General features: G+C 39.8%; 1 protein-coding gene across 5 annotated transcripts in view; it reads left to right on the forward strand.

Annotated features, from left to right (window-relative positions):
* LOC105008946 (immunoglobulin-like and fibronectin type III domain-containing protein 1) overlaps positions 1 to 22,769 on the forward strand; it is a 33,274-nt gene extending 10,505 nt beyond the window's left edge. For 2 of the 5 annotated variants that reach the window (XM_010868313.2, XM_010868312.3), the window contains exons 13-24: positions 45 to 116; positions 6,615 to 6,730; positions 6,867 to 7,008; positions 7,108 to 7,401; positions 7,525 to 7,824; positions 8,108 to 8,287; positions 10,131 to 10,259; positions 14,188 to 14,267; positions 14,360 to 14,552; positions 16,210 to 16,506; positions 22,077 to 22,397; positions 22,512 to 22,769. In XM_010868313.2, coding sequence (XP_010866615.2) covers positions 45 to 116; positions 6,615 to 6,730; positions 6,867 to 7,008; positions 7,108 to 7,401; positions 7,525 to 7,824; positions 8,108 to 8,287; positions 10,131 to 10,259; positions 14,188 to 14,267; positions 14,360 to 14,552; positions 16,210 to 16,506; positions 22,077 to 22,397; positions 22,512 to 22,516 — 2,129 coding nt within the window. In that variant the 3' untranslated portion in view covers positions 22,517 to 22,769. The remainder of the gene's footprint in view (positions 1 to 44; positions 117 to 6,614; positions 6,731 to 6,866; positions 7,009 to 7,107; positions 7,402 to 7,524; positions 7,825 to 8,107; positions 8,288 to 10,130; positions 10,260 to 14,187; positions 14,268 to 14,359; positions 14,553 to 16,209; positions 16,507 to 22,076; positions 22,398 to 22,511) is intronic. The other 3 variants (XM_010868314.4, XM_010868315.4, XM_010868316.4) reach the window with 3 other exon arrangements.
* The last annotated feature ends 5,035 nt before the right edge of the window (positions 22,770 to 27,804 follow it).

Consider the following 27,804-nt stretch of genomic DNA (forward strand, 5'->3'; position numbering starts at 1 on the left):
AAAAGCCTACAGTGGTACATTTTGCTTCCTGTTTTGTCTAAAAGAACATATTCAGAGAACACAAACACTGAGTGAAGATGCTGAGTCTTGCACTGAATTCATGAGGCATAAGAAAAGTAAGTTTTTGTCATGCACCTTAAACATTTGTTGGCCTTTATGACATACATAGAAATAGTAGCTGGCTTGCTAATGTTAGCATTTCTTTTTAACCTGCCTGCCAAGAATCACTTTCACAGAGTTGTTATAATGTTGCTGCATGTAAGAAAGTAAACAACACTTCCTATCCTATAATTATGACATTGTCTTTATGGTGTTGTGGAAATTCTTGAACTGATGTATTCTTGGTCCTATGCATGTATGAATGAGTTACTAGTTAAAGTACTGAGTACCTATGTTTAGATAGGTAGAGGAGCGTGAGAGAGGGTTTCTGGTATTTGTCCTAGGGGGGCATCCTTGACCGGCACCAGTAGATTATAGGGTTAATCGTAAATCTGCCTATCAAGTTGTTTGTCCAGATGCTGTGAGTCTTCTCCTACAGTTGAAAGGTTACCCATGTGGGGGAGGATAGCTTGCCCCTTTAGGTAAACACAACAGTAAACATTATGGCAGGAAGGATAAAGTGGGGGGACAGCCCGCCCTTTGGGTAAAGCCTTTGTGACACAAGACAGATGGGCAACAACTTACCACACCCCTTTTTCTATGTAATATATACGGATTGTGCATGTATTGAGTTAGAGACTCCTCGGACGATTATGTTGGTAAGCGTTTTACGCGTCTCTCTTATTTGCAAATAATATTAAAATTGTTAACTTGTGCTTAGAGAATTTCGTCTTCCTTATTTAAGAGTGTCGATCGATAGAATTACCATCACAGTGGGGTGGCAGTGTCTGGCTATCTTATTCTGTAGTCCTTTGCCTGGCTAATATGGGTTGCGTTTAAAAGAACAAGACCAATTAGAGAATTGTTGCGATACGGTAAGGTCCAACTAAAAACTGCTGGTACTTTATGTCAGTGAATGCTTCCAAGGTGGGATCACATTCTAGACCATCATTTTTAAACAGCTTTTTAGTATTGTTGCAAAGGTGTGTGGGACCCTTGGATAAGGAAATAGTTGAGATATCTTGACTAGGGACACATTCCAATCCACAGTATGCTTCCTGACACCTTATTGTAAAACAAAATGATCTACTCATTGGTTAAGATAGGATGAATAAGGCATGACCTTAGGACCTGTAGTCAGACCAGAGATAAACATTTGTAACCCATAAGGTTAGATTTGTTTTATTAGATTCAACTTTATTGTCAGTGAACAGTACGAGTACAGTACAACGAAATGCAGTTAGCATCTAAACAGAAGTGCAAATAGAAGAGGGCAAGAAATGTACAAGTATTAACACTAGAACCGCCAAATGCCATTTTGAATTCAAACAAAACTGTTTTGTAAGTTTGTAATAAAGTAAAAATGCCATTTTGAAAGCTACACCATCTTCCTTCCATGACTCTTCCTAAATGGGTGTATATTTAATTGTTCCATTGTTAGAATTCTAAACAGAAAACTATTTACTATTGACCTGTTTTTTTTTTCTGACTTTATCCGCCAATAGGCCTCGGCACTTAGCCTTGGTACCTAAATGGAATCCAGGCGCCAATCACCCCTCACTGAATGCATGACATCAATGGATGAATGCGCGATACTCCCGGATTAATGACATACAAATGAAATACGATTTCCACTACTACTCAAAAACATAATTAGGCTTATTGAAACATAATACAAATGATATTGGCTACTTCTCACACGTTAACACTTTTCACTAGGAGATCCAGCTTATTATGTAGGCTAATTAATCAAATGTAAATCTAAAATGTCAATCTACACCTGTATTATGCTAAATAATTATTCACAAGATGAAATACCAAGGATATTGTTCACCAGTCACCAATTACCAATTCAACAAAAGTATTACACGTTACTGTTTTCGCCAAACTGCATAAGCATAGCCGGCGAAGAAGAGCGAATGTCTCTTACTGAGTGAGTGAGTGAGTGCGTGAGTAACCCTTGTTAAATAGCGTAGTGGTTAGAGAAGCACACCTGAAAACTATATGTCCCGTGTTCGTATCTCCTCACAGTCAAAACAAAGTATGAATTATTCCGTATAGACGAAAACTTTGCTGGCTATAACCATCAGAATCTACATTATAGTAAGCCTGGAATAAAACAGTGTACGGTTATATTGCAACTGTTTCATGGACCAGTTCATCTTCAATCTCGCTAGAAATTGTTACATTCTCATGACTATTCCTAGGAAGTTAGTAGATACTTGTAAGCATATTACTGTCTAATAAGCTGTTAAAACAGCCAGTAGCAAATGCCATCGTTCATAGACACTATTTGTGGTGGACGTAAGCATAATAAGAAACATTAGTCAATTTAACACAATGCTCAATGGTGTCTAGCGACTGATGAAACATGTAGTTCGGAGTCGTAGTGGTTAAAGACAGCGCCTATCACGTGGAAGACCTGAGTTCAAATCTAGTGAGAACAATGACTTTTATTTATTTTAATTGCGGACCGCAATAAAACTCTTTATGGTTATATTGTGACTATTTCTTGTGGATTTTCGATGTATGCACACCAAGGTTATAATCGTTAATGAAAATGAACGAAAAAACAAAAACTTGGTGGGAAAAAACATTGTCGTTAACTGAAATAAAAATAAAAACGAGGCATTACAAAAAAACGATAACTAACTAAAACTGTAATGTGTGGTTGACAAAACTAACTAAAATAAAACAAATATAAATAGTTAATGTTCTTAGTTTTCGTCTTTGTCAATGTCTTTCCTTTTTTAACTCTATTTAAAACACGCGTATTTGCTCAGCTGTGTTTCCTTTCCCTGCTCTCCCTCCGTCTCTTTGTCACTCACATACACACACACACACACACAAGTTTTTTATTTATTTTTATTTGTCATGTTCTTTTCTCAGATTAAGCTCCCTGACATTCTGACAGAAATGTCTTGTGTGAATCAAAAATGAGTTGAATACATGCGGTTCATCATGTATATCTTCTTTAGTCTTTTGGCTATTTAGTTTTTTTTCTTGGCACACGTCACTTCCACATTTTGCATTTATTGCGCAGTGTAGACTGTTTACATATTTGTGCCCATATGTACATTTTATGGACTGGTTTTATTGTTGAATAAATATTTTCTAAAATTGTATGATGTTTTTGTTGAGTTAGTATTACACAATACTTTTTCTGACCTTTTTGAATCTTGCCCCTGACAAGTAGCCCATATTACAAAAAAAGACTAAAACTAACACTAAAACAAAATCAAAACTAAACTAGCAAACCCACTTTAAAAACTAATTAAAACTAAACTGAATTTGGAACGAAATAAAAATAAAAACTAATAAAAAATGCAAAACTATAATAACCTTGACGCAAACGGGCATGCTTTTTGGGTCAGGATAGACAGAAACTTAGCTGGCTACAACATTCAGGGTAAGCCTAAACTGTTTACGGTTAAACAGTATTGTGACTATTTCTGGTAGATTACACAATTCTCTTGTCTTTTCACTTGATGAAAAATGTATCATCACCTTTATTGATAGTTATTTTGTATCAATGTAATTTATGAATGAAACAAAAAAGTATGTTGTTATGTCATGAAATGAAATAGCTTTGGCAGTGTAAAGTTCAATTCTCACTAGCAATTGCTCAATTCATACGACTATTCCAGTAAGTTGGTAGGTACTGGTAAAGCCTGTTACTGGCTAATACGTTGTGAAAATGGCCAGTGGCAAACGCCATACAGTTCATAGATGTTTGTGATTGAGGTAAAATTAGTAAGAAACATTAGTCAGTTTAACACAATGCTTAATGGTGTCTAGCCAGTAGGGGAAGCGTGTAGTGTAGTGGTTAAAGACACGGGAGACCCAAGTTCAAATTCAGTGAAGGCAACAGTATTTATTAATTTTGGCTGAACTAGGCTTGCCTAGTTCCTTTTCTGGTTGTAATAGGCGAGAAAGAGAAATTATCGCACACATCATCATGTCTCTTTGAATTTTCTGTGCTTATTTTACTGAGGATTAATATTCTCCAAATGGATTAGGTTATATAATTAGTAACTAAACGAAATACCAACGATATTCTTTACCACTAAAGCTATGCATTGGTGTTAAAATCAACTCAATAGCCCCACTACAACCCCCGGGAGAGACCTGCAAAGTAGCCTAATCATTTTGGACCTCATCTTTTGCTAATTACTTACTTACTTACTTACAATTCATTTCACCTATAGATTGGCTGTGTAATTTTCATTTTGTAGGGCCTAATAAACGATTGAAAATACTATAGACTGTGTTCTTACAAAAAATATTTATTTGTAATGTTTTCTTAATCGTTTAAGACCTTAAGACCTTCAATACAAACACATTCTTATACAAATTCATTTACAATTTTAAATAAACAAAATCTGTAATTCATTATTTTTTGGAGTAATCTATATATTTTGATACCGACCCAGTAGATGAACTGATGCTCTGGATGGATGGTGATGCTGTGGAGGAGAATGTGTATGCCACATAGGGATAATTGGTATGCTAATGACGCTAAACGGCGTTTGGCTCTGGCGGATACTGGGGGTCTGAAAGGCCTGGCGGTTCTAGTGTTAAGTTAAATATATGTTGTAAGTGGAAGGTACAGATGTGCAATGAAAGCAAATACAGTGCAAAATGGCAATTCTAAATGAGCAATGAAGGCAAATACGGGAGGGCAGTGAGAATGAATCACTATGTGATAGTGAGAATGAATAGTTGTGCGATGAGACAAATGCAAGCACAAATGGCATTTCTGATTATGCAATCGAGCAAGTTGGAGGTGTAAGGTAGTCTGTACAACTGAAATGCGGGGCTGGCAGCAATGAGGTTCCGAGGTAGACGTGCATGTAACATCCGAAAAAAGAAAAACAAGTACAATGGCAATTCAAAATGTGCATTGCAGGCAAATCGAAGGAGCAAGGTGGCATGTGCAACTGAAATGCAGGGATAGCAGAAATTAGATTCCTGAGGTGGACAAGTAGTAAAAAGGGAGTAGTGCAACAAGGTCCCTGAGAGGCAGTACTAAGTGGTGGGTGGGTATGGTTAGCGATGGGACGCTATGCCGGGCATATGCATAGTATCCTGTGTCTTGAGTGGTGAACAAACTCCAGTCTGTGTGTTGAAACTTGTGCTGTAGCAGTGAGTCAGATCCCTCTGACACTTTGACTGTATCACAAATCTAATGAGGGGTAAAATACTTGGGTAGAAGGAACAGTGAGAGATGGTCAGATTCTACCAGGTGTAGGAGGGGAATGGCTTTCTAAGCCTCCGGAATGTTTGTATACATGTGGTCTAGTGTGTTGTCTCCTCTGGTGGGGCAGGAGTAATTAGGGAAAACAGATTGAATTATTCAGATTGAATGGTTGAAATCCCCTGCAACCACAAAAACAGCATCCGGGAGTCCTGTCTACTGTTTGCTAATGGTAGCCTGCAGTTTCTTCATTGCTAGTTAAGCATTAGCATCCGGGGTATGTAAACGGCAATAACAACAATAGATGTAAACTCCCGAAGCAAGTAAAAGGGCCTGCGTCTAATCGTCAGGTACTCTACATTGGTTGAGCAGTGACTCCCGGTAAAGTTAATGCTTGTACACCATGTTTTGTGTACATAAATGCATACCACACCTCCTGTGGTTTTGCCGGAGTCCTCCACTGTCCGATCAGATCTGAAGACATCGCACCTTTCCAGCTTTATTACATTGTCAGGTATGTTGTTGTGAAGCCACGTTTCTTTGAAAATGTATGCTGCAATCCATAATAATTTTTTTTGCGATGATTCAGTTGTATTTCGCCCATTTTGTTCGTCAGTGACCATACTTTAGCGAGGAAAAGGCTAGGTGGTGAAGGCCGATGGGGGGGTAGCATTAACCTAACTCGGAGGCCTCCACGCTTCCCACGCCTTTGTTTACCTTCTGATAAAAGCACACGAGCAAACACACAGAGTATATGCTAGGAAGGACATTAAGCCCATAATTAGAAATGACTACACAAAACACTGAATATGTAAATTGTAGAATTTACATATTTCAGTTCCTTTAACCCTTACATAGTGTTGTTCTTTGCTGTGTTGTTCCTGTCATTCCTAGTTCAATTTATCCAGTTTTCTATTATTGGTTTGGTTCATTTATTAAATGTCCTCCGTTCTCCCTATGCTTGTGTCCTGCCACCATGTTGCAACGTAACAATTAGTTAACAGGAGTCTGTTTGTCAAATCTCTTTTAAGTAATTTAACGCATACAATATAAAATTATTGGATTCACAATAATTTATAAAAAGGTTTATGCCATATTATATGAAGTATGGACATGCCAGGTGTAAATAATAACTATAATAAAATGAAGGCTTAAAGAAATACATCCAAATAAAATTATTCAAAATGATTCCCTTGTTTTAAATAGGCTACTGTACTGTGTAAATACTTACACATTTTTTTCATTAATTACTGCACTATAGTAGTTAAGCACGCAATGCAAATCATATGTTGTTCACTGTTTTTATACTGTGCCTCAGAAAACAACATTAACAGTGGACTGTCAGATATCTTTGCTACCCGTGGCAAGCAAGCAGAACTGGTTTGCAATATAAGCCATGAGGTTGATGGTGCCTGGTTCAAGGATGGAAAGAAGGTAATGACTTGGTAGATAATAGTGACCATTTGACTCCTGGTTCTAAATTTCAGACCCTCAACATAAGTGTATGAAATCAGTCAGTGTAACTTTTATTCACATATATTTCTACCACACTATGCCTTTGCCTTATCAGCTATTCTCCATGGATGGGCTAACTATTGTCAAAGACGGAACCAGTCACAAGTTGATCATTCATAACTGCAGAGATGATGACACTGGGGGATATCACTTTGAAGCTGAAGGTTTTAAATCAGAGGCAAAGATCACTGTGGGAGGTATCACTGCTGTACATCACCCTGTAGCTTATTCTAACATTAATTTTGTTGGCACATTATTGAAGTATCACACCATTGCGTCTTTCTTTTATGTTCTAGATATAGCTAACTTTGATGCTGACAACCTTCACAAGTTCTCTAAGCCTGTGACAGTAAAAGCAGGTCAGAATGCATCCTGGAAAATGTCTTATACACCCCAGGACAACTTGAAGGTGAAATGGTTTAAAGAGGGCAAAGAGCTTATGGATGGTGGAGGGGTCAAGTTGGTGAAGGAGGCCAACCACAGCCGGCTGTTGCTCCGGGAATGTCTGCGTTCTGATGTTGGACAGATTAAGATTCAACTTACAAACCCATACGGCACTATTGAGGCCACATCTCGACTCATTGTCCTTGGTGAGAAAACCTCATTCTGACAAATAAAAATTGTATATAGTGCATGTGGAGTAAAGATATTACATAAATCCGTAAAAACCTTGAGCAAATGCTTGAGGTCATAGCATAATGTGTCTCCAACAGACAAGCCTGGCCCACCAGAAGGCCCGGTGAAAATCTTGGAGACCACCTCCACTTTGATTGAGCTGCAGTGGGGTGCTCCCATGGATGACGGAGGAAGCCCGGTGACAAACTACATCATTGAGCGCCAGCAGGTGGGACAGACCATTTGGAAAGAGATTGGGAATGTCACAGCTGACAAAACAACCTACAAGGACATGAATGTGGTTCATGGCAAGTTGTACATCTACAAGATATATGCAGTGAACCCAGAGGGGACCAGTGATGCACTGCAGACAAAGAAAACAATGGCTGGTGTAATGAGTGAGTAGAATCACCCTGCAAAAGCATTACGAGATGTAGATACAGATCTGGAAAAAATGAAGAGACCACTACACCTTTTTCTTAAAACCTTCCTTTCCAACTTTTTTAGAAAGGAAAGAAAAGGTGCAGTGGTCTCTTCATTTTTTCCAGAGCTGTATACTCACTATATGATTATCTGAGTTTGTAAATAAGTGTCCTTCCACATTAGATTTGTTTATTTGTCCACATTGATACCAGCTGATGTTGTTTTATTTCATATTATTTTACCTTATCATTGTGTTAGTATTTGCCAATCCACCTGGAGCACCCAAAGTGGTTGATGTGTCCAACAAATGCATCAACCTGAAATGGGATCCACCAAAAGATGACGGTGGAATCACGATTATTGGCTATCAACTGGAGAAACGCAAAAAGGATACAACTCGGTGGATTGCTTTGAACCCAGTCACGGAGCCTATTAAAGGTCTGGGCATCTGAATAAACATTGTAGTTGAAATATAAATATTTCCCACAAGTTTCAAAGTTTATTTGTTTAAATGTACCGAACAAAGCAGTGTCATCCTGCGCAGTGAAATTCTTATGACATGGCACCCAACAAACTACGTAGTTCAAGTTAAGATAAAGAGTATATAAGCAAAAATATAGCTAGACAGAAAATAATAAAATAAAGCAACAATATACAGCTCTGGAAAATTAAGAAACAATTGCAAATTATCAGTTTTCTCTCTCTCATAGGTATGTGTTTGAATAAAATGTGTATTTCTATTCTATAAACTAGTGACAACATTACTCCCAAATTCCAAATAAATATATTGTCATTTAGAGTGTTTATTTACAACTGGTGAAAATAACCAAGAAAATATGCATTGTTTTCAGACCTCAAATAATGCACAGAAAAAGAATTCATTTTTCAACAACAAAATACTAATGTTTTAACTTAAGAAGAGTTCCGAAATCAATATTTGGTGGAATAACTGTCATGTCATGTCATGAGTCTTGGCATGCTCTCCACCAGTCTGTCACATTGCTGTTTGGTGACTTTATGCCACTCCTGGCACAACAATTCAAGTAGCTCAGGTGTTCTTCCAGGATAACCTTGTACGTGGCATGATTCATGCCTCCTTCACAAAGACATCTGCCCGATTACAGCCTTGCTGAAGCATCCCAAGATTATCACAGATTCTCCACAAAATTTCACAGTGGGTGCAAGACACTGTGGCTTGTAGGCCTCTCCAGGTCTCTGTCTAACCATTAGACGACCAGGTGTTGGGCAAAGCTGAAAATTTGACTCGTCAGAGAATATTACCTTACTCAATTCCTCTATGGTCCAATCCTTATGGTCTTTTGCAAACTTCAGCCTCGCTCTTCTTTGTTTCTCATTGATGAAGGGCTTTTTTCTAGCTTTGCACAACTTCAGCCCTGCCCCTAGGAGCCTGTTTCTAACCATCCCAGCTGCAGTTTGTCATTCTTTTTGTAGGTCACTTGATGTCATCCTACGGTTGTTGAGTGACATTCGAATGAGTTGACGGTCATCTCGGTCAGTGGGAAAAAGTTTTCACCCTCTGCCAGTCTGTAGCTTTGTTGTCCCCAATGTCTTTTGCTTGACCTTGTTCTTATGAACCGCCATCTTTGAAATTTTCAGGATGGAAGCAACCTGACGCTCACTGTATCCCTCTGCCAGTAAAGCCAGAATTGAACCCTCACTCAAAGCTTTTCTTTTCAACTCTTTTGTCATGCTGAATGGTTATTTTTTTATTCAAATTACCTTTGAGGTACTACTTGCACTGTTTTTGCCATCCACCTTGTCCTATTGAAAGAGGATGGTGATGACCAAAACAGTGGTTTTTATACTTTTCCTCATTAAATTAGAGTAAAATGAGGTGTGCCTGTGTTGGAATTTTACAGACACTGGAATGGAATGGCTGCCTTACATGTAGAGATGTTAATTTAAGAAGAATTAGGAGTGGTTTCTTAATTTTTTCCAGAACTGTACATATCACTGTACACTAACAGCAATTTAAAAAAGAGTACTGTAAACTGGCAGCAATCTGGGTAGTATTTTGATATAGCAGCAATCTGGGTATTATTGAACATTTAGATATGGCAAGTATGGCAGTAATATACATAACAGTGTGACCTAGCAGCAATTGATAGTTATTGAATATTATCGGTACATGATACATGAATGCAATAAGCTTATGAACACATTCACCCATTCAATTATTGTAGTTGTGTTATGAAAGCAGGATCAAATGTGAATATAAATGTAAGCGTTCAGATGCCTTTTGTTTGTTTGTCCACAATAGTTCTGGAGTATGCAGTGAAAGATGTAGTTGAGGGGGCTGAGTATGAATTCAGGATATCTGCCATCTGTATTTCTGGCGCCGGAGAGTTCAGTCCTCCCTCTGTGATGGTCTGTGTAAAGAATCCCAACAGTAAGTCTTCTCAATAACCTCACTAAATGAATATGGTAGAGCAGTGCTTAGCTTAATATTGTTATCCTCTGTAACTGAAGAATATATATTCACTAAGAGTAAGTTTACATGCACACAAATTATCCTAAATGGGGCGAATCACTTGTCTTTTGTTGTTTATACACTCACCTAAAGGATTATTAGGAACACCATACTAATACTGTGTTTGACCCCCTTTCGCCTTCAGAACTGCCTTAATTCTATGTGGCATTGATTCAACAAGGTGCTGAAATGTTGGCCCATATTGATAGGATAGCATCTTGCAGTTGATGGAGATTTGTGGGATGCACATCCAGGGCACAAAGCTCCCGTTCCACCACATCCCGAAGATGCTCTATTGGGTTGAGATCTGGTGACTGTGGGGGCCATTTCAGGACAGTGAACTCATTGTCATGTTCAAGAAACCAATTTGAAATGATTCGAGCTTTGTGACTTGGTGCATTATCCTGCTGGAAGTAGCCATCAGAGGATGGGTACATGGTGGTCATAAAGGGATGGACATGGTCAGAAACAATGCTCAGGTACGCCGTGGCATTTAAACAATGCCCAATTGGCACTAAGGGGCCTAAAGTGTGCCAAGAAAACATCCCGCACACCATTACACCACCACCACCAGCCTGCACAGTGGTAACAAGGCATGATGGATCCATGTTCTCATTCTGTTTACGCCAAATTCTGACTCTACCATCTGAATGTCTCAACAGAAATTGAGACTCATCAGACCAGGCAACATTCTTCCAGTCTTCAACTGTCCAATTTTGGTGAGCTCGTGCAAATTGTAGCCTCTTTTTCCTATTTGTAGTGGAGATGAGTGGTACCCGGTGGGGTCTTCTGCTGTTGTAGCCCATCCGCCTCAAGGTTGTGCGTGTTGTGGCTTCACAAATGCTTTGCTGCATACCTCGGTTGCAGAGGTGGGGGACTCGAGTCACATCACTTGACTCGAGTCACAATTTTCAGGACTTGTGACTTGCTTGATTAAAGTATGAAAATGACTTGTGTTGAGAATTTTACGTGTACCAGAATTTCTGAAGAAGGACGAGGATCCGGTCCAAATGGAAATTTAGCACAAAGATTTATTAATATGAATTGATAAGTCAAAATACATGAAATACACTGCAGCGGTCAAATATTTGCTCAACCCTCGAGCTTCCACAAAATATTCGCCCCGAATAAAGATCGAACATTGGTTTTAATACTCCCGCCACAGGGGCGGTTACTTTTCACTCTCGTGAGTAAAACCCATCCTTATTGGCTCTTTGTTGGCATGGTGACATGTTGGACGAATCTCTTGGTTTTCGCCATCCAATGAGGAAGGACATGCTCTCACTCTCGGTCATAGATCAACAGGTTCTTTGCATACAGGTGTGAAATCTTAATCAGGTTACAGTAATTTACATTCTATTGTCCTAACCTAGACTAGATCATCAGGGGGCTGGAGACAGAAGGTCTCTTTGTGCTGTATAGGCGGCAGTTTCATTTGTATGTTCATTGTGGGGTTTTAATCCTGTCTCTCTATCTGAGCCAGGTGTAAAGTCTGAGTGAGTGTGGCTAAGTGTAATGTATGGAGTTCTAAACTTTTTATGGTTATTGTATTCAATCATTTTCCCTAACCTGACTGCAGCATACAATTTAATAAAACAAAAACATAAGAATACATGGTTATTAAATCAGCATTATTTAAACTACATTTATCTCAACACTTGACTTGACTTTGACTTGAGAACAAGTTGCTTGAGACTTGACTTGAAGTGGAAGACTCGACAATGACTTGAACTTATAATAAACAAACAGCAATAAAATAATTCTATATAATGTGACATCAGCACTACTAATCAGCGTATGTGCCTGCTGCACAATTCAAACCGCGCCAAACATGGCAGACAGTAACGTTAGTCGAGCTCCACAAATAGTATCGTTTGGATACAAGGACTTTGAACTGTGAATAAAAAAAGATTTGCCAGATGCTAAATATACAAAAACGTCAAATTTCATTCGTCATTTTAAGAACCACAAGGAAAGGTAAGAAAGTAATCTCTTTATATTCAGTTTCACTAAGATCTATAACGATTAAGTTACTAATGTAATGAATTAATATTTTGTTTGTCATAATTTGGCCTTGGTTCCACATTATGTTTGTTTTTTTCTTGTTAGAAATGTGACCATTATCATTACTGAATACGTCTGGTAAATAGATGTAAGGGAATTTGACTATAACAGTGGCATAGCCTGAATTTTAATGTTGATGGGCATCTTAAAATGAGCGGGCATGTATATTATTACACGTAGGCTATAATGTCTGTATTAAATGTGCGCATTTTCAAGTGTTTGTGGACTGCGCGTTGAAACTAAAAAGCATTGTGCTTACACCATAACAGTTAACTTTACTGCATGAAAGGCTAACATGGAGGCGCCGATGTGATTACTAGCACCTAAACATTTCGAAGTTTTATTTTTTTACTCATACAGACAAGAATAATTACAGCGTAATTACATATTAGGCAGTTTTTCAGTCACAATAATTAGTTTATAAGGTTGTTATTATTAGCCCATATTACATGGATTGGCTGAATTCCAGTGCAGAATGCGTGTTATTTCTTGATAACAGACCGTTGCCATGAAAAACAGCGCGTTGCTATGGACGCAGCAGGATTCTAACCAGAGACGAAACGGTATTTGATTTTGAAATCGAGCTTCGCACCGAGCGCACGTCAGAAACAGAGGACAGTGTGTGTGTGTTCATCTCTTTAGTACTGTGACTTGACTTGACTTGCTTAGGGTGAACCCTTGACTTGACTTGACTTGCTTGATTTATCTGAACTGTGACTTGAGACTTGACTCCAGACATGATGGTTTAGACTTGAGACTTGCTTGGACTTGACCATGTGTGACTTGTCCCCATCTCTGCTCAGTTGTAACGAGTGGTTATTTCAGTCAAAGTTGCTCTTCAGCTTGAATCATTCGGCCCATTCTCCTCTGACCTCTAGCATCAACAAGGCATTTTTGCCCACAGAACTGCCGCATACTGGATGATTTTCCCTTTTCACACCATTCTTTGTAAACCCTAGACATGGTTGTGCGTGAAAATCCCAGTAACTGAGCAGATTGTGAAATACTCAGACCGGCCCGTCTGGCACCAACAACCATGCCACACTCAAAATTGCTTAAATCACCTTTCTTTCCCATTCTGACATTCAGTTTGGAGTTCAGGAGATTGTCTTGACCAGGACCACACCCCTAAATCCATTGAAGCAACTGCCATGTGATTGGTTGATTAGATAATTGCATTAATGAGAAATTGAACAGGTATTCCTAATAATCTTTTAGGTGAGTGTATTTTGCTTATTATGTTTCAATGCTCATGTCGTTTTTACTTTGTCTGCTGTTTGAATGTTTTATTATTTAAAATAATTACGCAGTATTTCACCCTAATTTTGTAACAAATTTTGGAAGGAAAATTTCCAGCAGTGCTGGGACAGTTCTGATATGTGTTCTCCTAAGCACAGCTAATGGCATTTGGGCTGATTCATGCTGCTTGCTCATTTAGGTAGTTCTGAACATGTGTGCCGGAGGGAACGCATCCTCAGGTGTACTACCTTGACTGAGCTCACTGTGGCTCAAGATGCCAAAAAGAGCTGCTAGAGCACAACAAGTCAAGGCAACCATATTCAATTACAAACTACTCCAAACCTGGATGGTACTGGCCAATTGGTATGCCATTCACGGGACACCTGAGCTAATCCATGAACTACATTTTAACCTGGTTTCACAGTGATGCTGTTTAAATATTTTAAAAGAAACTCATACTGCATTTTCCAAATCAGCCAGCATTTGTTGTACTGCTTTGATAAAAACATACTTGAAAGGCAATAATATGTTTACTATTTTTCAGAGAAGCCTTTTTTCAAAGTTCCCGTGGACTACATGTTGATCAGAGCAGGAAATTCAGTGAGAATGAAAGTTCTCTATGAGGTAATCAAGTTAATCAAATCAAATTAAATTCCAAAACTTGTCAATGTTTTTAAATATTCTATTGTTTTTGATGAATCTGACATTGGTATTAGGCTGAGCCCCCACCCGTGATTACTTGGTTGAAGGATGATGAGCCCATATCCAGTTTTATACAGATCATTAACACAGAAGGCTGTTCCCAGCTTGTGATCCCCTCATCAAAACGCACTGATTCGGGAATCTACACCATTGTGGCTAAGAATAAAATTGGAGAGGCCAGCTTTAACATTGAGGTTCTAGTCACAGGTAATGCCAAATACCCATCAGTATATTTTGTTGTTTATAGGGTATGCTATAAAGCAATGTTAGGCAGTAAATTTGTACATTATTTTAAAATAAATGTGTGCTTCATTAAGAAAGCACAATGAACAATGTTTTTCGTTGTTTTGAATCAATTAGACCATGCACATGTCAATGGTCTCTTCATAGAAATATTTTACAATGTTCAAAGAAGTTGGTTAACCCCACTTGGTAGCTGGTTAACCTGTCCGGTTAATTTTAAACTGTGTAATAAGGATACACCATTGACTGATGAAGTCATATACAGTAAAAATTGTATTTAAACCTTGCAGTAGTTATGCCAATGTGAGATTTCACAAAACTCTTACACACTGCTCAAAAAATTAAGGGAACACTTAAATCACACATCGGCTCAATGAACTAAATATATTGAAGATCAAAATCTTTACCGTACATTGTGTAATTCCTTGAGAACAATATGACGTAACAACGTTCAGTGGAAACCAAAATCACCCAATTGAGAGCTGGATTCAAACTCACCCTGAAAATCTAAGTAAACAATTGAAAGCTGTTCCAACTTGTGTGAATTTCATCATGGCAACTCAATGTAACTCAGTAGTGTGTTTGGCCCCCACATGCCTGTCTGCATTCCCGACAACGTCTGGGCCTGCTCCTAATGAGATGGCAGATGGTTCCTGAGGGATCTCCTCCCAGATACGTAACGTCCCAGAGGTTCTCAATTGGATTCAGGTTCGGGGAACATGAGGTCCAATCAATTAAATCAAATCCTTCATCATCCATGAACTGCCTACACACTCTGGTCACATGAGGCCTGGCATTTTCCTGCACCAGGAGGAACCCAGGGCCCACTGTAACAGTGTAAGTTCTGATGATGGGATTGAGGATATCATACTGGTACTTAACAGCAGTCAGGGTATCGTTGGATAGCCATGGAGGACTGTACGACCCTCCAAGGATATGCCTCCCCAGACCATCACTGACTCACCACCAAACCATTCATGCTGGATAATTTTGCAGGCAAGCATAACATTCAACACGGCATCTCCAGACACTTTCACGTCTGTCATATGTGCTCAGTGTGAATCTGCTCTCACCTGTGAAGAGAATGGGGGTGCCAATGGCAGACCTGCCAATTTGAGTGTTATCTGGCGAAAGCCAATCAAGCTGCACAGTGCTGGGCACAGGTCCCACAAGAAAACGTTGTACCCTGATGCCACTCTGATGGAGTCATTTTCTGACAATTTGGTCAGAAACATGCAAAGCAGTTGCCCGCTGGAGATTATTTTGTAGAGCTCTGACAGTGCTCCTCCTGTTCTTCCTTGTAAAAAGGAGCAGATACAGGTCCTGCTGCTGGGTTGATGCCCTTCTAGAAAGAGAGCAATTGTCTGTGGCCACCACCTGGAAAACCATTCCCTTTTTTGGGGTTGTCCTGCTGTTGCCTCTCCAGTGCACCTGTTATAACCTGATTTGGTGCAAATGAAAGTTTGCTTACGCCTCCTAACTGGACAGATTGATATCCCTGGAGTTTAACTGACCTTGTGTTATACTGTGATGATTACGTGTTCCCTTAATTTTTTTGAGGAGTGTATTTAATGCAAAACGTGTTCTGTCAGTCATTTTCTCTGTAACTCTCTTGTGTTAGATGAACCAAATGCACCTGGTGAAGTGGCGCTGGAGCAGATTGTCCACGGCAAAGTCATTGTGTCTTGGGAGGCCTCTCCAGACCAGAAGCTGGACAACAGGCTGCATTACATGGTGGCCGAGCATAACTCTGAGACACGTATATGGCACACTGTGGCAGACCGCATCTTTAGCAACTCATTCACAGCCCATAACATCCTGACAGGCAGGGAGTACCACTATAAAATCTATGCAAAGAATGATATGGGCATTTCAGATCCCTCAGTGTCTCCTACTTGGGGTGCCAACAGCAACAAAAGTGAGTTTACATGTCAATTTATATTTTAAGAAAAATCCATTATAGCTGAGTGAAGTCAGAATGGAATAAAACTGTTGGAAATACAGGTGCATCTCAGAAAATTAGAATATTGTGTATTTTTTTAAACATTTCTTAATTAAAATCAAGAAGTGACACCTTCATATACTGTTCCGGAAGAAATTAAGAGACCACTGCTACTTTTTCTTTCCTTTCCAATAAAGTTGAAAAGGAAAGTTTTGTGTGAGGAACAGAAGCGTTCAATTTGCAGTGGTCTCTTAACTTGAACCCTTCTTTTCCTCACTCAAAACCTTATTTTTCGACTTTTTTGGAACGTAATGAAAAAGGTGCAGTGGTCTCTTAATTTCTTCCGGAGCTGTATATTAGATTAATTACAAAAAGTGAAACATTTCACTTTGTGATTAGGAATGTCTCTCGTTCAGGAGTGGCTTGACACTATAATTGCGACAATTGTAGCCCATTTCCTGGACACGTCTGCACGTGGTGGCTCTTGATGCACTCACTCCATTCTCAGTCCACTCCTTGTGAAGCTCCCCCAGGTTCTCGAATCAGCTTTGCTTGACAATCCTCTCAAGGCTGCGGTCATCCCTGTTGCTTGTGCACCTTTTCCTACCACACCTTTCCCTACCTGTCAACTTTCCATGAATATGCTTTCATTACCCTGTATTTTTATAGTAATTTTTTGAGATACTGGATTTTTTACTTCCATGAGCTTCAGGGGCGTTGCCAGGATCATAATACATTCGGGGCTTAGCTCCTCCAACCTCACCCAAGATGAGACTTCTTTGCCATGCATTTTTCAGGGAAATCCCCTATGGTGCTGTCTCATGTATTGAAATAAGTTTGCTGTGATGCTGCGTGTTGTTCTAACCACTGACAGGTTTTTAATATTAGGTCTACATTAGTTTGTGACATTTCTCTGGAACCTGAAATATTCCCAAACAACAGAATATGAATTATTTCCCTAGTCTCTATGACATTGTCTTCTGGGTTCATTTTCTTAATCGATCCTCTTCCTAACTCTACGCTATTCTTTGGCAGTGTACTCTACGCCACATCTTCAATGTTTCTGACTGGTTAGAATTTGCTGTTCCGAGTGCCTGCACAGCTAATATCCCCCCAACCCGCGCTTGTTGTTACTTTATTGGGTCGTGGCTATTACTTTCATTAGTTATAGAGGCATGCCAGAATTTGAATATTTTAAAAGTACTCACTATAACTCACTTTTAATAAATTAGGATGAGTGAGAAGCATTATCAGAACAATGTATTGTAGGCGTATATTTTGATTGACCGATTTAAGATACACAGTTTTACTAGCTATACTTAAAAATGACAGATAGTTCCAGTTTCTTTGGATGCGCTGACTGCATATATATTGTATTTGTGATCATATTTACATGTAATCATTGTAATGAATGACATGGTCTGTTTTTGTCTGCACTGATGCCACCAACTCAAATGGCCTGGCTAACATTAGTGAGGCTAGATAAACCTCACGTTAAACATATAGTGTTATAAAGTTAATACAGGAGAAAATCTAACCAATCAAACCTTCTCCACAGCAACCCATTTAAACAGCAGGAATGGTTTAACTGATGTTGGGAAAATGTTTCTATTATTAGCGGTACACTTGTTTCTGTGTTATACTGGCTGCACTATGCTACACTGACCACCCCTAAAACCAATGGTAATTTTGGTAAATTAGCACTAATCTTCGGTTTGACAATGAAGAATTTATTCTCCTTCACCTCCCAAACAATTGCATTATTGACCCACCCTGATTGAATGTACAGATAGCTGTCTGTACTTACAATGGGGAGAACAAGTATTTGATACACTGCCAATTTTGCAGGTTTTCCTACATACAAAGCATGCAGAGGTCTGTATGATTGTATGATTTTTAAATAATGAATTGCATTTTATTGCATGACATAAGTATTTGATCACCTAACAACCAGTAAAAATTCCGGCTCTCACAGACCTGTTAGTTTTTCTTTAAGAAGCCCTCCTGTTCTCCACTCATTACCTGTATTAACTGCACCTGTTTGAACTCGTTACCTGTATAAAAGACACCTGTCCACACACTCAAACTGACTCCAACCTCTCCACAATGGCCAATACCAGAGAGCTGTGTAAGGAGATCAGGGATAAAATTGTTGACCTGCACAAAGCTAGTATGGGCTACAGGACAATAGGCAAGCAGCTTGGTGAGAAGGTAACAACTATTGGCGCAATTATTAGAAAATGGAAGAAGTTCAAGATGACGGTCAATCTCACTCGGTCTGGGGCTCCATGCAAGATCTCACCTCATGGGGCATCGATGATCATGAGGAAGGTGAGGGATCAGCCCAGAACTACACGGCAGGACCTGGTCAATGACGTGAAGAGAGCTGGGACCACATTCTCAAAGAAAACCATTAGTAACACACTACGCCGTCATGGATTAAAATCCTGCAGCGCACGCAAGGTCCCCATGCTCAAGCCAGCACATGTCCAGGCCCGTCTGAAATTTGCCAATGACCATCTGGATGATCCAGAGGAGGAATGAGAGAAGGTCATGTTGTCTGATGAGACAAAAACCGAGCTTTTTGGTCTAAACTCCACTCGCCGTGTTTGGAGGACGAAGAAGGATGAGTACAACCCTAAGAACACCATCCCAACCGTGAAGCATGGAGGTGGAAACATTCTTTGGGGATGCTTTTCTGCAAAGGGGACAGGACGACTGCGACGTATTGAGGGGAGGATGGGTGGGGCCATGTATTGCGAGATCTTGGCCAACAACCTCCTTCCCTCAGTAAGAGCATTGAAGATGGGTCGTGGCTGGGTCTTCCAGCATGACAACGACCCAAAACACACAGCCAGGGCAACTAAGTAGTGGATCCGGAAGAAGCATCTCAAGGTCCTGGAGTGGCCTATCCAGTATCCAGGCCTGAACCCAATAGAAATTCTTTGGAGGGAGCTGAAAGTCCGTATTGCCCAGTGACAGCCCCGAATCTTGAAGGATCTGGAGAAGGTCAGTATGGAGGAGTTGACCAAAATCCCCGCTGCAGTGTGTGCAAACCTGGTCAAGAACTACATATTAAGTTCAGCTTTTCTGATGTACCAAATACTTGTCATGCAACAAAATGCAAATGTATAACTTAAAAATCATACAATGATATTTTCTGGATTCTTTTTTTTAGATTCCGTCACTCACAGTTGAAGAATATCTATGACAAAAGTTACAGACCTCTACATGCTTTGTAAGTGAGAAAACCTGCAAAATCGGCAGTGAATCAAATACATGTTCGCCCCACTGTATTTACACTTTCATTTTGGTAGCAGTGTAAGGGGATGGATTCTCCACAAGGACATACACATCCCCAAAGTTCAGCTCCGGCAGGGATTGCGTTGTTTTTAATGATGTAAATAAATGGGTGCTGTATATGGGTCACAAGTGCCTAAGAATTGCGGTGTCTTTTCAAATTTTAGTTTATGTTTTGTGAGGTTACCTAAACAGACACGGGCTGTAGAAATAGAAAATTTGACCGGCTTGTGCAGTAGCTCCATAGAATTCCCAGTGTTATCCGCCATTTTTCAACAATGTTTTGCCCACCAGGCTGTCAGAGCAATCACGTGACTGAAACCTATGAATAGCCCCGGACGCCTAGGCCTAACGACACCAATGATGAGCTGTAAGCCGTAATCATCAATATTGAAACAAAAAAGGCTTGAAATGTTTAAGTTTGTGTAATGAATCTAGAATATATTATTTTAATTGAGAAAAAAATATATAAAATCCACAACACTGAATTTTTGAGATGCACCTCCAGTATCTCACAAAAGTGAGTTCACCCCTCACATTTTTGCAAATATTTGATTATATCTTTTCATGTGACAACACTGAAGAAATTACACTTTGTTACAATGTAAAGTAGTGAGTATACAGCTTGTATAATAGTACATTTGCTGTTCCCTCAATATAACTCAACACACAGCCATTAATGTCTAAACTGCTAGCAACAAAAGTGAGTACACCCCTAAGTGAAAATGTCCAAATTGGGCCCAATTAGCCATTTTCCCTCTCTGGTGTCATGTGACCTGTTAGTGTTACAAGGTCTCAGGTGTGAATGGGGAGCAGGTGTGTTACATTTTGTGTTATCGCTCTCACACTCATACTGGTCACTGGAAGTTCAACATGGCACCTCATGGCAAAGAACTCTTTGAGGATCTGAAAAAAGAATTGTTGCTCTACATAAAGATAGCCTAGGCTAAAAGAAGATTCCCAAGACCCTGAAACTGAGCTGCAGCACAGTGGCCAAGACCATAGAACTGTTTAACAGGACAGGTTCCACTTAGAACAGGCCTTGCCATGGTCGACCAAAGAAGTTGAGTGCCCATGCTCAGCGTCATATCCAGAGGTTGTCTTTGGGAAATAGACGTATGAGTGCTGCCTGCATTGCTGCAGAGGTTGAAGGGGTGGGGGGGTCAGCCTGTCAGTGTTCAGACCATACGTCGCACACTACATCAAATTGGTCTGCATGGCTGTCGTCCCCGAAGGAAGCCTCTTCTAAAGATTATGCACAAGAATGCCTGCAAACAGTTTGCTGAAGACAAGCAGACTAGGACATGGATTACTTGAACCACATCCTGTGGTCTGATGAGGCCAAGATAAACTTATTTGGTTCAGATGGTGTCAAGTGTGTGTGGTGGCAACCAGGTGAGGAGTACAAAGACAAGTGCGTCTTGCCTACAGTCAAGCATGGTGGTGGGAGTGTCATGTTCTGGGGCTGCATGAGTGGGGAGCTACAGTTAATTGAGGGAACCATGAATGCCAACATGTACTGTGACATACTGAAGCAGAGCATGCTCCCCTCCCTTCGGAGACTGGGCCGCAGGGCAGTATTCCAACATGATAACGAACCCAAACACACCTCCAAGATGACCACTGCCTTGCTAAAGAAGCTTTGGGTAAACCAGACCTAAACCCTATTAAACCAATCTGTGGGGCATCCTCAAACGGTAGGTGGAAGATCACAAGGTCTCTAACATCCACCAGCTTTGTGATGTCATCATGGAGGAGTGGAAGAGGACTCCAGTGGCAATCTGTGAAGCTCTGGTGAACTCCATCACCAAGAGGGTTAAGGCAGTGCTGGAAAATAATGGTGGCCACACAAAATATTGACACTTTGGGCTCAATTTGGACAATTTCACTTAGGGGTGTCCTCACTTTTGTTGGCAGCGGTTTAGACATTAGTGGCTGTGTGTTGAGTTAGGGGGGACAGCAAATGTACACTGTTATACAAGCCGTACACTCACTACTTTACATTGTAGCACAGTGTAATTTCTTCAGTGCTGACACATCAAAAGATATAATCAAATATTAGCAAAAATGTGAGGAGTGTACTCACTTGTGAGATACTGTACAAGTGTTGATTTCTGAAATCCATAACGTTAGTTTAGCATTATTGACTTGTTTGACTAACATGGAAAAGAACTGACACAGAGTTAATTAGTTGTTGTGTAGTAGTGTTATGCATGACTGCTTCCCTTTGATGTTTTTGCCTCTAGTTTCAGTGTACACAAATGCGCCAGTGGCAGTCAGCTTTGAGAGGCCACCATCTGTCCTGGTCCCTCTGAAGGTGCACTCAACACCAACAGGCTACCAGTTGTACATGACCTGTGCCATCCGGGGATGCCCTGCTCCAACCGTCACGTGGCACCTGAATGATGTCTGCATCAACGGTGACAGCAACTACTACATCACCAACTCATATGGTGTGTGCTCAATATACATCCTTAGAGTACAGCCCAAGGATGCCGGAGAATACAAAGTAGTGGCAGTTAACTCATTTGGCAAGGCAGAGTGCTCCACTAGACTTGTTGTTAAAGGTATGGCTCTGAACATATGTACTTCCATTCAGTGTTTTTTTGTGTTGATTTGGATACCTTTTTGTTTCTTGAAACGGCATTATCATTGAATACTAATTTTCCTTTTCTTCACAGACTAAATCACATTGAGGAATCCTTTTCAACATTTCCATCTGCTTCCCTTGATTATTTGTACAAAAATATATTTAAGTATTAATTGAATATGTTTTGACATTTGGTACAAGCACATTGTTAGACCTTCTGTTTTTGTTACATTTACTATATTCACTGAATCATCTAGCAGAATTATTCAATACAATTTACATTTGTTTGTTTATTTCAAAAGGTTATGAAAAAGGAAAGCATGTAATTTGGGGACATACAATAAAGCCATCAGCATTTTGGTCTGGTAACTTTTCCTACACATGTAAATATAATGAACTGTATGCATCCAGTGATCCATGCATGCCTGTTTATCGGACTCACTCTTATCCTTCCCGCTATTGTTAACACTCCCTCCACCTTTCACGATTAGCAGGGATCAAGGAGGAAGCAAATGCAGGATCGTACTGGGCTTTAATAATACAACACAAAGCAGAAGTGCAACACGCCGATACTCACATGCTGAATAACTCTGAAACTCAGCGTAGGCTAAACACCATGAAACCACACCGCTCAGGCAGGATAAATGACTTAGCATACACGGTGACATGCACAGAATGAACCAACACAGGTGAACAGAACTAAGGAGTACTTATGCTGAAACAAACAAGGGGCAGGTAGGAAACAGGTGTGTGTGATAATGACAATGAATGGAGTCTGGGCTTGATGACAGAAAACAAGGACAGGAACAACCAAATATGGGTGTAGAACAAGGTGCAGGGCTGTGGGTGTGACGACCTGTCTTTCTGAACTACCTAAACACCATGTCTGCTGTGGAAGACTCAGTTATGTCCACATTTGCCACTTCCAGAAACCAACATTTTCATCTTTGCGTTTGAGATTCAAAGTGGCATATATAATAGTAATCATTTATTTCATTTTTTTAGAGTGCTTTTCCTTATTTAGAATACTCTCAAAGTGCATTAAATAAAGAAAGAAAAAAGAAAAGAAACATCTAAGGAGAAGAAAAGCATGGTTATCAACAAAAAGCCTTCCTGTAGAAAAATTTCTTTAGGCCTGTTTTAAATGAGCCCAGAATCTGTGGTGACTTCAGGTGGTTCGGGAGGGTATGTCGGGAGGGTATGTTCGGGAGGGTACCACTGCCTGGTAGGTCAATAGGAGGGTTTTGAATTCTACTGCAGAGATGCCAGGATGGGGGTGATGTGGTTATGTTCCTCTGTACCCTCATCAGGATTCTGGCAGCACTGTTCTGGATGTATTGGAGTTTCCGGAGACTTCTGTCAGGAATCCCGATGAAGACTGAATTGTAGTAGTCCAGCCTTGAGGCGGTAAAGGCATGAATAAGCTTCTCTGCTTTAGAGACATAAGAGAGGGACAGAGTTTAGGCTATGTTTTTGAGGTGATAGACTAACAGTTTACACACAGTTTTACAGTACCAGTCTCGATAGGGGACTGGTACTTAGGGTTCAAAGCAAGGCCTGTTTTTCTGAGAAGCCTCCGCATGTCCAGTGGTTTGCATGGTTGTCATGCACCGTACCAAGGGATGGATTGTAGAACTCTGCAGCTTCATCCACTGATGAAAAAGCTGTAGGAAACATGTTCCTGAAGTCACCTGACAAGCTGACTGGGTCTATGTTTTTCCAGTTAGAAAACACATGCAACGCCCGATTTTGATTAGAGTGGGAGGGAATGTTAATTCCATTGCAACGAGTTTGTGATCAGACACACCAAGGTCATAGACCTGTAAATTGTTGATGGGGGAGAGTCAGTGATGACAAGGTCAAGTATATGCCCATAGGCATGTGTGGGGACATCAAGAAGTTTTTTGAGGTTTTAGCAGTCGATCATACTCAAAACCTCAGTAACAGAGTTAAATGAGGGAGAGTCAACATGGATATTGAAATCTTGAATTAGAATGTTGGTTGAGGAGGAGCAGGGTGATGTGAGTAGTTCAGAGATTTCAGGGATAAAGGAAGTGTTAGGCTGATAAAACTAGAAGTGGTCATGGAGTAGGGGGATTTAGATTTTGCAGCAAGACATTTAAAAGAGCACAGTTGAGTCAGAGGCATGGGGTACAGTTTCAATTCAGCATGGTGTATGATGTATCACCAACCACCATGGCTAGTAATGCAAGCTTTCTCTATGTAATTTTTCAGATGGGCAGGTCTCATTAAAGGGTGGAACCCAAGACTGATGCCCCCACCTATAATATGAATGCATTATGATACAGTGACTCTTAAAGCATTCAACCTTTGGACTGTTACACATTTTATTGTTACAAAATTAAATCAAAATGGATTTAATTAGTTTCAAGAGGGTTTTGCCACTGAAAAGTACACAAAAAAGTCCATGAGGTCAAAGCGATAAATAAAATCCACAAATTGCTATACATTAATTAAAAATACAAAATAGAAAATAATAGATTTTAGAATTATTCCTGTCACTGTACCCAATGCATTATAATACTTTGGTTTTTGGCCATCTTGAAAAATGTGTCTTATGTTGTTAATTTGTTAAGGATTATTATCTTGCCAAATCAAACATTTAAGTTGGAAAACATTTAATCAGAGTTCCTTCCCATTTTGTTGTTCGCAGCACAGCTTTGTTTTGATATTGCAGAATGAATAGAAATTGACTCTGCAGGGTTCCAACATAAAATGTTCCTCAGACCAGGATTGCCCAACCCTGTTCCTGGAGATCTACTGTCCTGTAGGTTCTCTCTCTGACCCCATTTGTGACTAACCTGATATAGCTTTCTATCCAGTTAATTATTAGAATCAGGTGTGCTAATTTAGAGTTGGAGAGAAAAACCTTCAGGACAGTAGATCTCTAGGAACAGGGTTGGGCAGCCCCACCTTAGACTATGTCATGTATTAACAACCCAGCGGCTCAACCTTGAACTGTTATGAGTCAAGTGTACATTTTAATTGCATTTCTAAAAATATGTACTTAAGCCCCTTAATAAATCAGCATTAGGAGGACCATAATGATGCAGATACAGCATTAGCAGTTATGTGTCCAGTCAAATGACCATCCCCTGGGGTTTGCTGGGAAGCAGTTGAGGCTAGGTCATCCTCATGACTCAATCATTTCTCATAAATTAGGAACTGCAATCTCCATCAGGTCAAGACTTACTCATGATGTCTTAGAGACATAGTTTATCTAATCTGTGTCTTCATGTTCAATGCAAATGTTGTTTCTGAACATATCTTCAGTGCCATGCTCATTGATTCATCCACATTTAAATGTTTAAAATGTTGTCATTTAATCATACCTATCCAGAGCAACCGATTGCATAAAATGTTTTCTTCCTATGCATAAATAGTAGGACCTTCCAAGTAAGGTTTACTTTTAGTTAGAGCTGGAAGAGTGGGAATGAATGGGCCCAAATTAAAAGGCGGGTATGATTAGTTGGCTATGGGAGGACACCAGGGTGAACACCCCTCCTTTTATGGTACAGTAAGTGCCAAGTGACGGCACCTGAATAGTTGCCTTCTATTACAGTGGGTGTAAACTAATGACCATTAACATTACTGAAGATGAGCAATGTCACTGCCTTCGATTTGGTTGCATTCCATGGTTAATTATCTTAGGAATGCAGACTGCTCCTCTTAACTTGTTATTAAAGGGATGAAGATATACAAATACAAGCTAGATAGCTAAAGCACCAACTAGGTGTTCTCCATGCAGTAAGTATATATTTGAGATTATACTAGCATATCAAGGCAGGTTTTATCAAGGTAATTGCTTCCGTTATATATAAGCCTACTGAAATCATTGCCCAGCTGCTGAATTGTTACTATGCCTGCCTGTGAAGTGTTGTGACATTGACTTAGACTGGTTTCAGGGAAAGCTTAGTTACAATTGGTGAGCATGTCTGTTGTTATATTTGTCAACCTTTGCTTTTCAGTGTGCAAGATTTTTATTTTTCTATAACTTTTGCTTGGCAATCATAAATCAGAGTCAAGAGCTGTGTCCTTACTCTCTGCCATACAATCAACAATACAATGAGTGAAGCACTTCCGATGGAGAGGCAAACAGATGGCTGCTTAAAGTTAAGCTCTCGATAAACACATCAAAACTAGACCTCTTAATTAATTGTCACACAAATCGTTAGAATCTTAATTGGAACGAATGGGGGAGCAAAAACTACGAGCTGAAAAGAAACTTGAAGGACAAGACGGAAGGATTTCAACAAAGATGGATGACACTAAATGCTCAAATGATGACTCGGCAGAAACCATTAGTTGAATGCTTCATGGAATCAGTGAGGGGTACACAGCATTGTACAAGATCTTCAATTTCTTGGCAATTTCTCATATGAACAAGAAAATGTCATTGTTTCTGGCCATTTTGAGCCTTTAATCAAAGCAATTGCTGATGCTTTAGATATTAAACTAAACAGTTTTCAGCTGTTATAACATAATTGCAAAAGGGTTTTCTAATGATCACATAACTTTTTGCCGGTCCACGTAAGCGGAGCCGGCCTAGAAGAGCGAATGTCACTGACAGCCTAAAATGAAACAGTTTACTGTTAGATTGTGACTATTTCTGGTGGATTTTCGAATTATGTCTTAGGAGTTCTTGAGGATAGACAAACACTTCGCTGGCCACACGACTCTCTCGTCTTTTCACTTGACGAAAAAGTCAGTTATCGTCACCTATATTGATACAGTAGTTAAAACGGCCGGTGGCAAAAGCCATACAGTTCATAAATGCTATTTGTGGTGGAGGTAAACTTAATAAGAAACATTATTCAGTTCAACACAATGCTAAATGGCGTCTAACAACATATTACTTGCTAATGAGCTTTTAAAACGGCCAGTGGCAAAAGTCATACAGTTCATAGATACTATTTTTGGTGGAGGTAAACTTAATAAGAAACATTACTCAGTTTAACACAGTAGTTAATGGTGTCTAAAGCAATATTCAATACTCTGTGTTGTAGTGGTTAATGACACAGCCTTTCACGTGGGCAACCTGGGTTTTACTCTTGAGAAAGCAGCCATGATCAACACATTCTATTGCGGGCCAGCTGAACTACGCTTGCCTGGTTTATTTTTAAAATTATAATCTTGGATTAGCAGACAAAACCATGCCATTGGAACACAGATATGGTGGATTCTTATGATGGGCCTCCATACGCTGTTATTTTAATAGAAAAACAAATTAGCTTTTCTTTCACAAACAAGGACATTACTAAGTGACCCCAAACTTTTGAATGGTAGTGTACATGACTGGCACTTGACATGCAGTTGTTTTACCACCAGATGGTTTTATGAGCCCTTTGGAAACATCCTATAAT

The sequence above is a fragment of the Esox lucius genome, chromosome 17 (assembly GCF_011004845.1).
Source record: "Esox lucius isolate fEsoLuc1 chromosome 17, fEsoLuc1.pri, whole genome shotgun sequence".
Classification (NCBI taxonomy): Eukaryota; Metazoa; Chordata; class Actinopteri; order Esociformes; family Esocidae; genus Esox; species Esox lucius.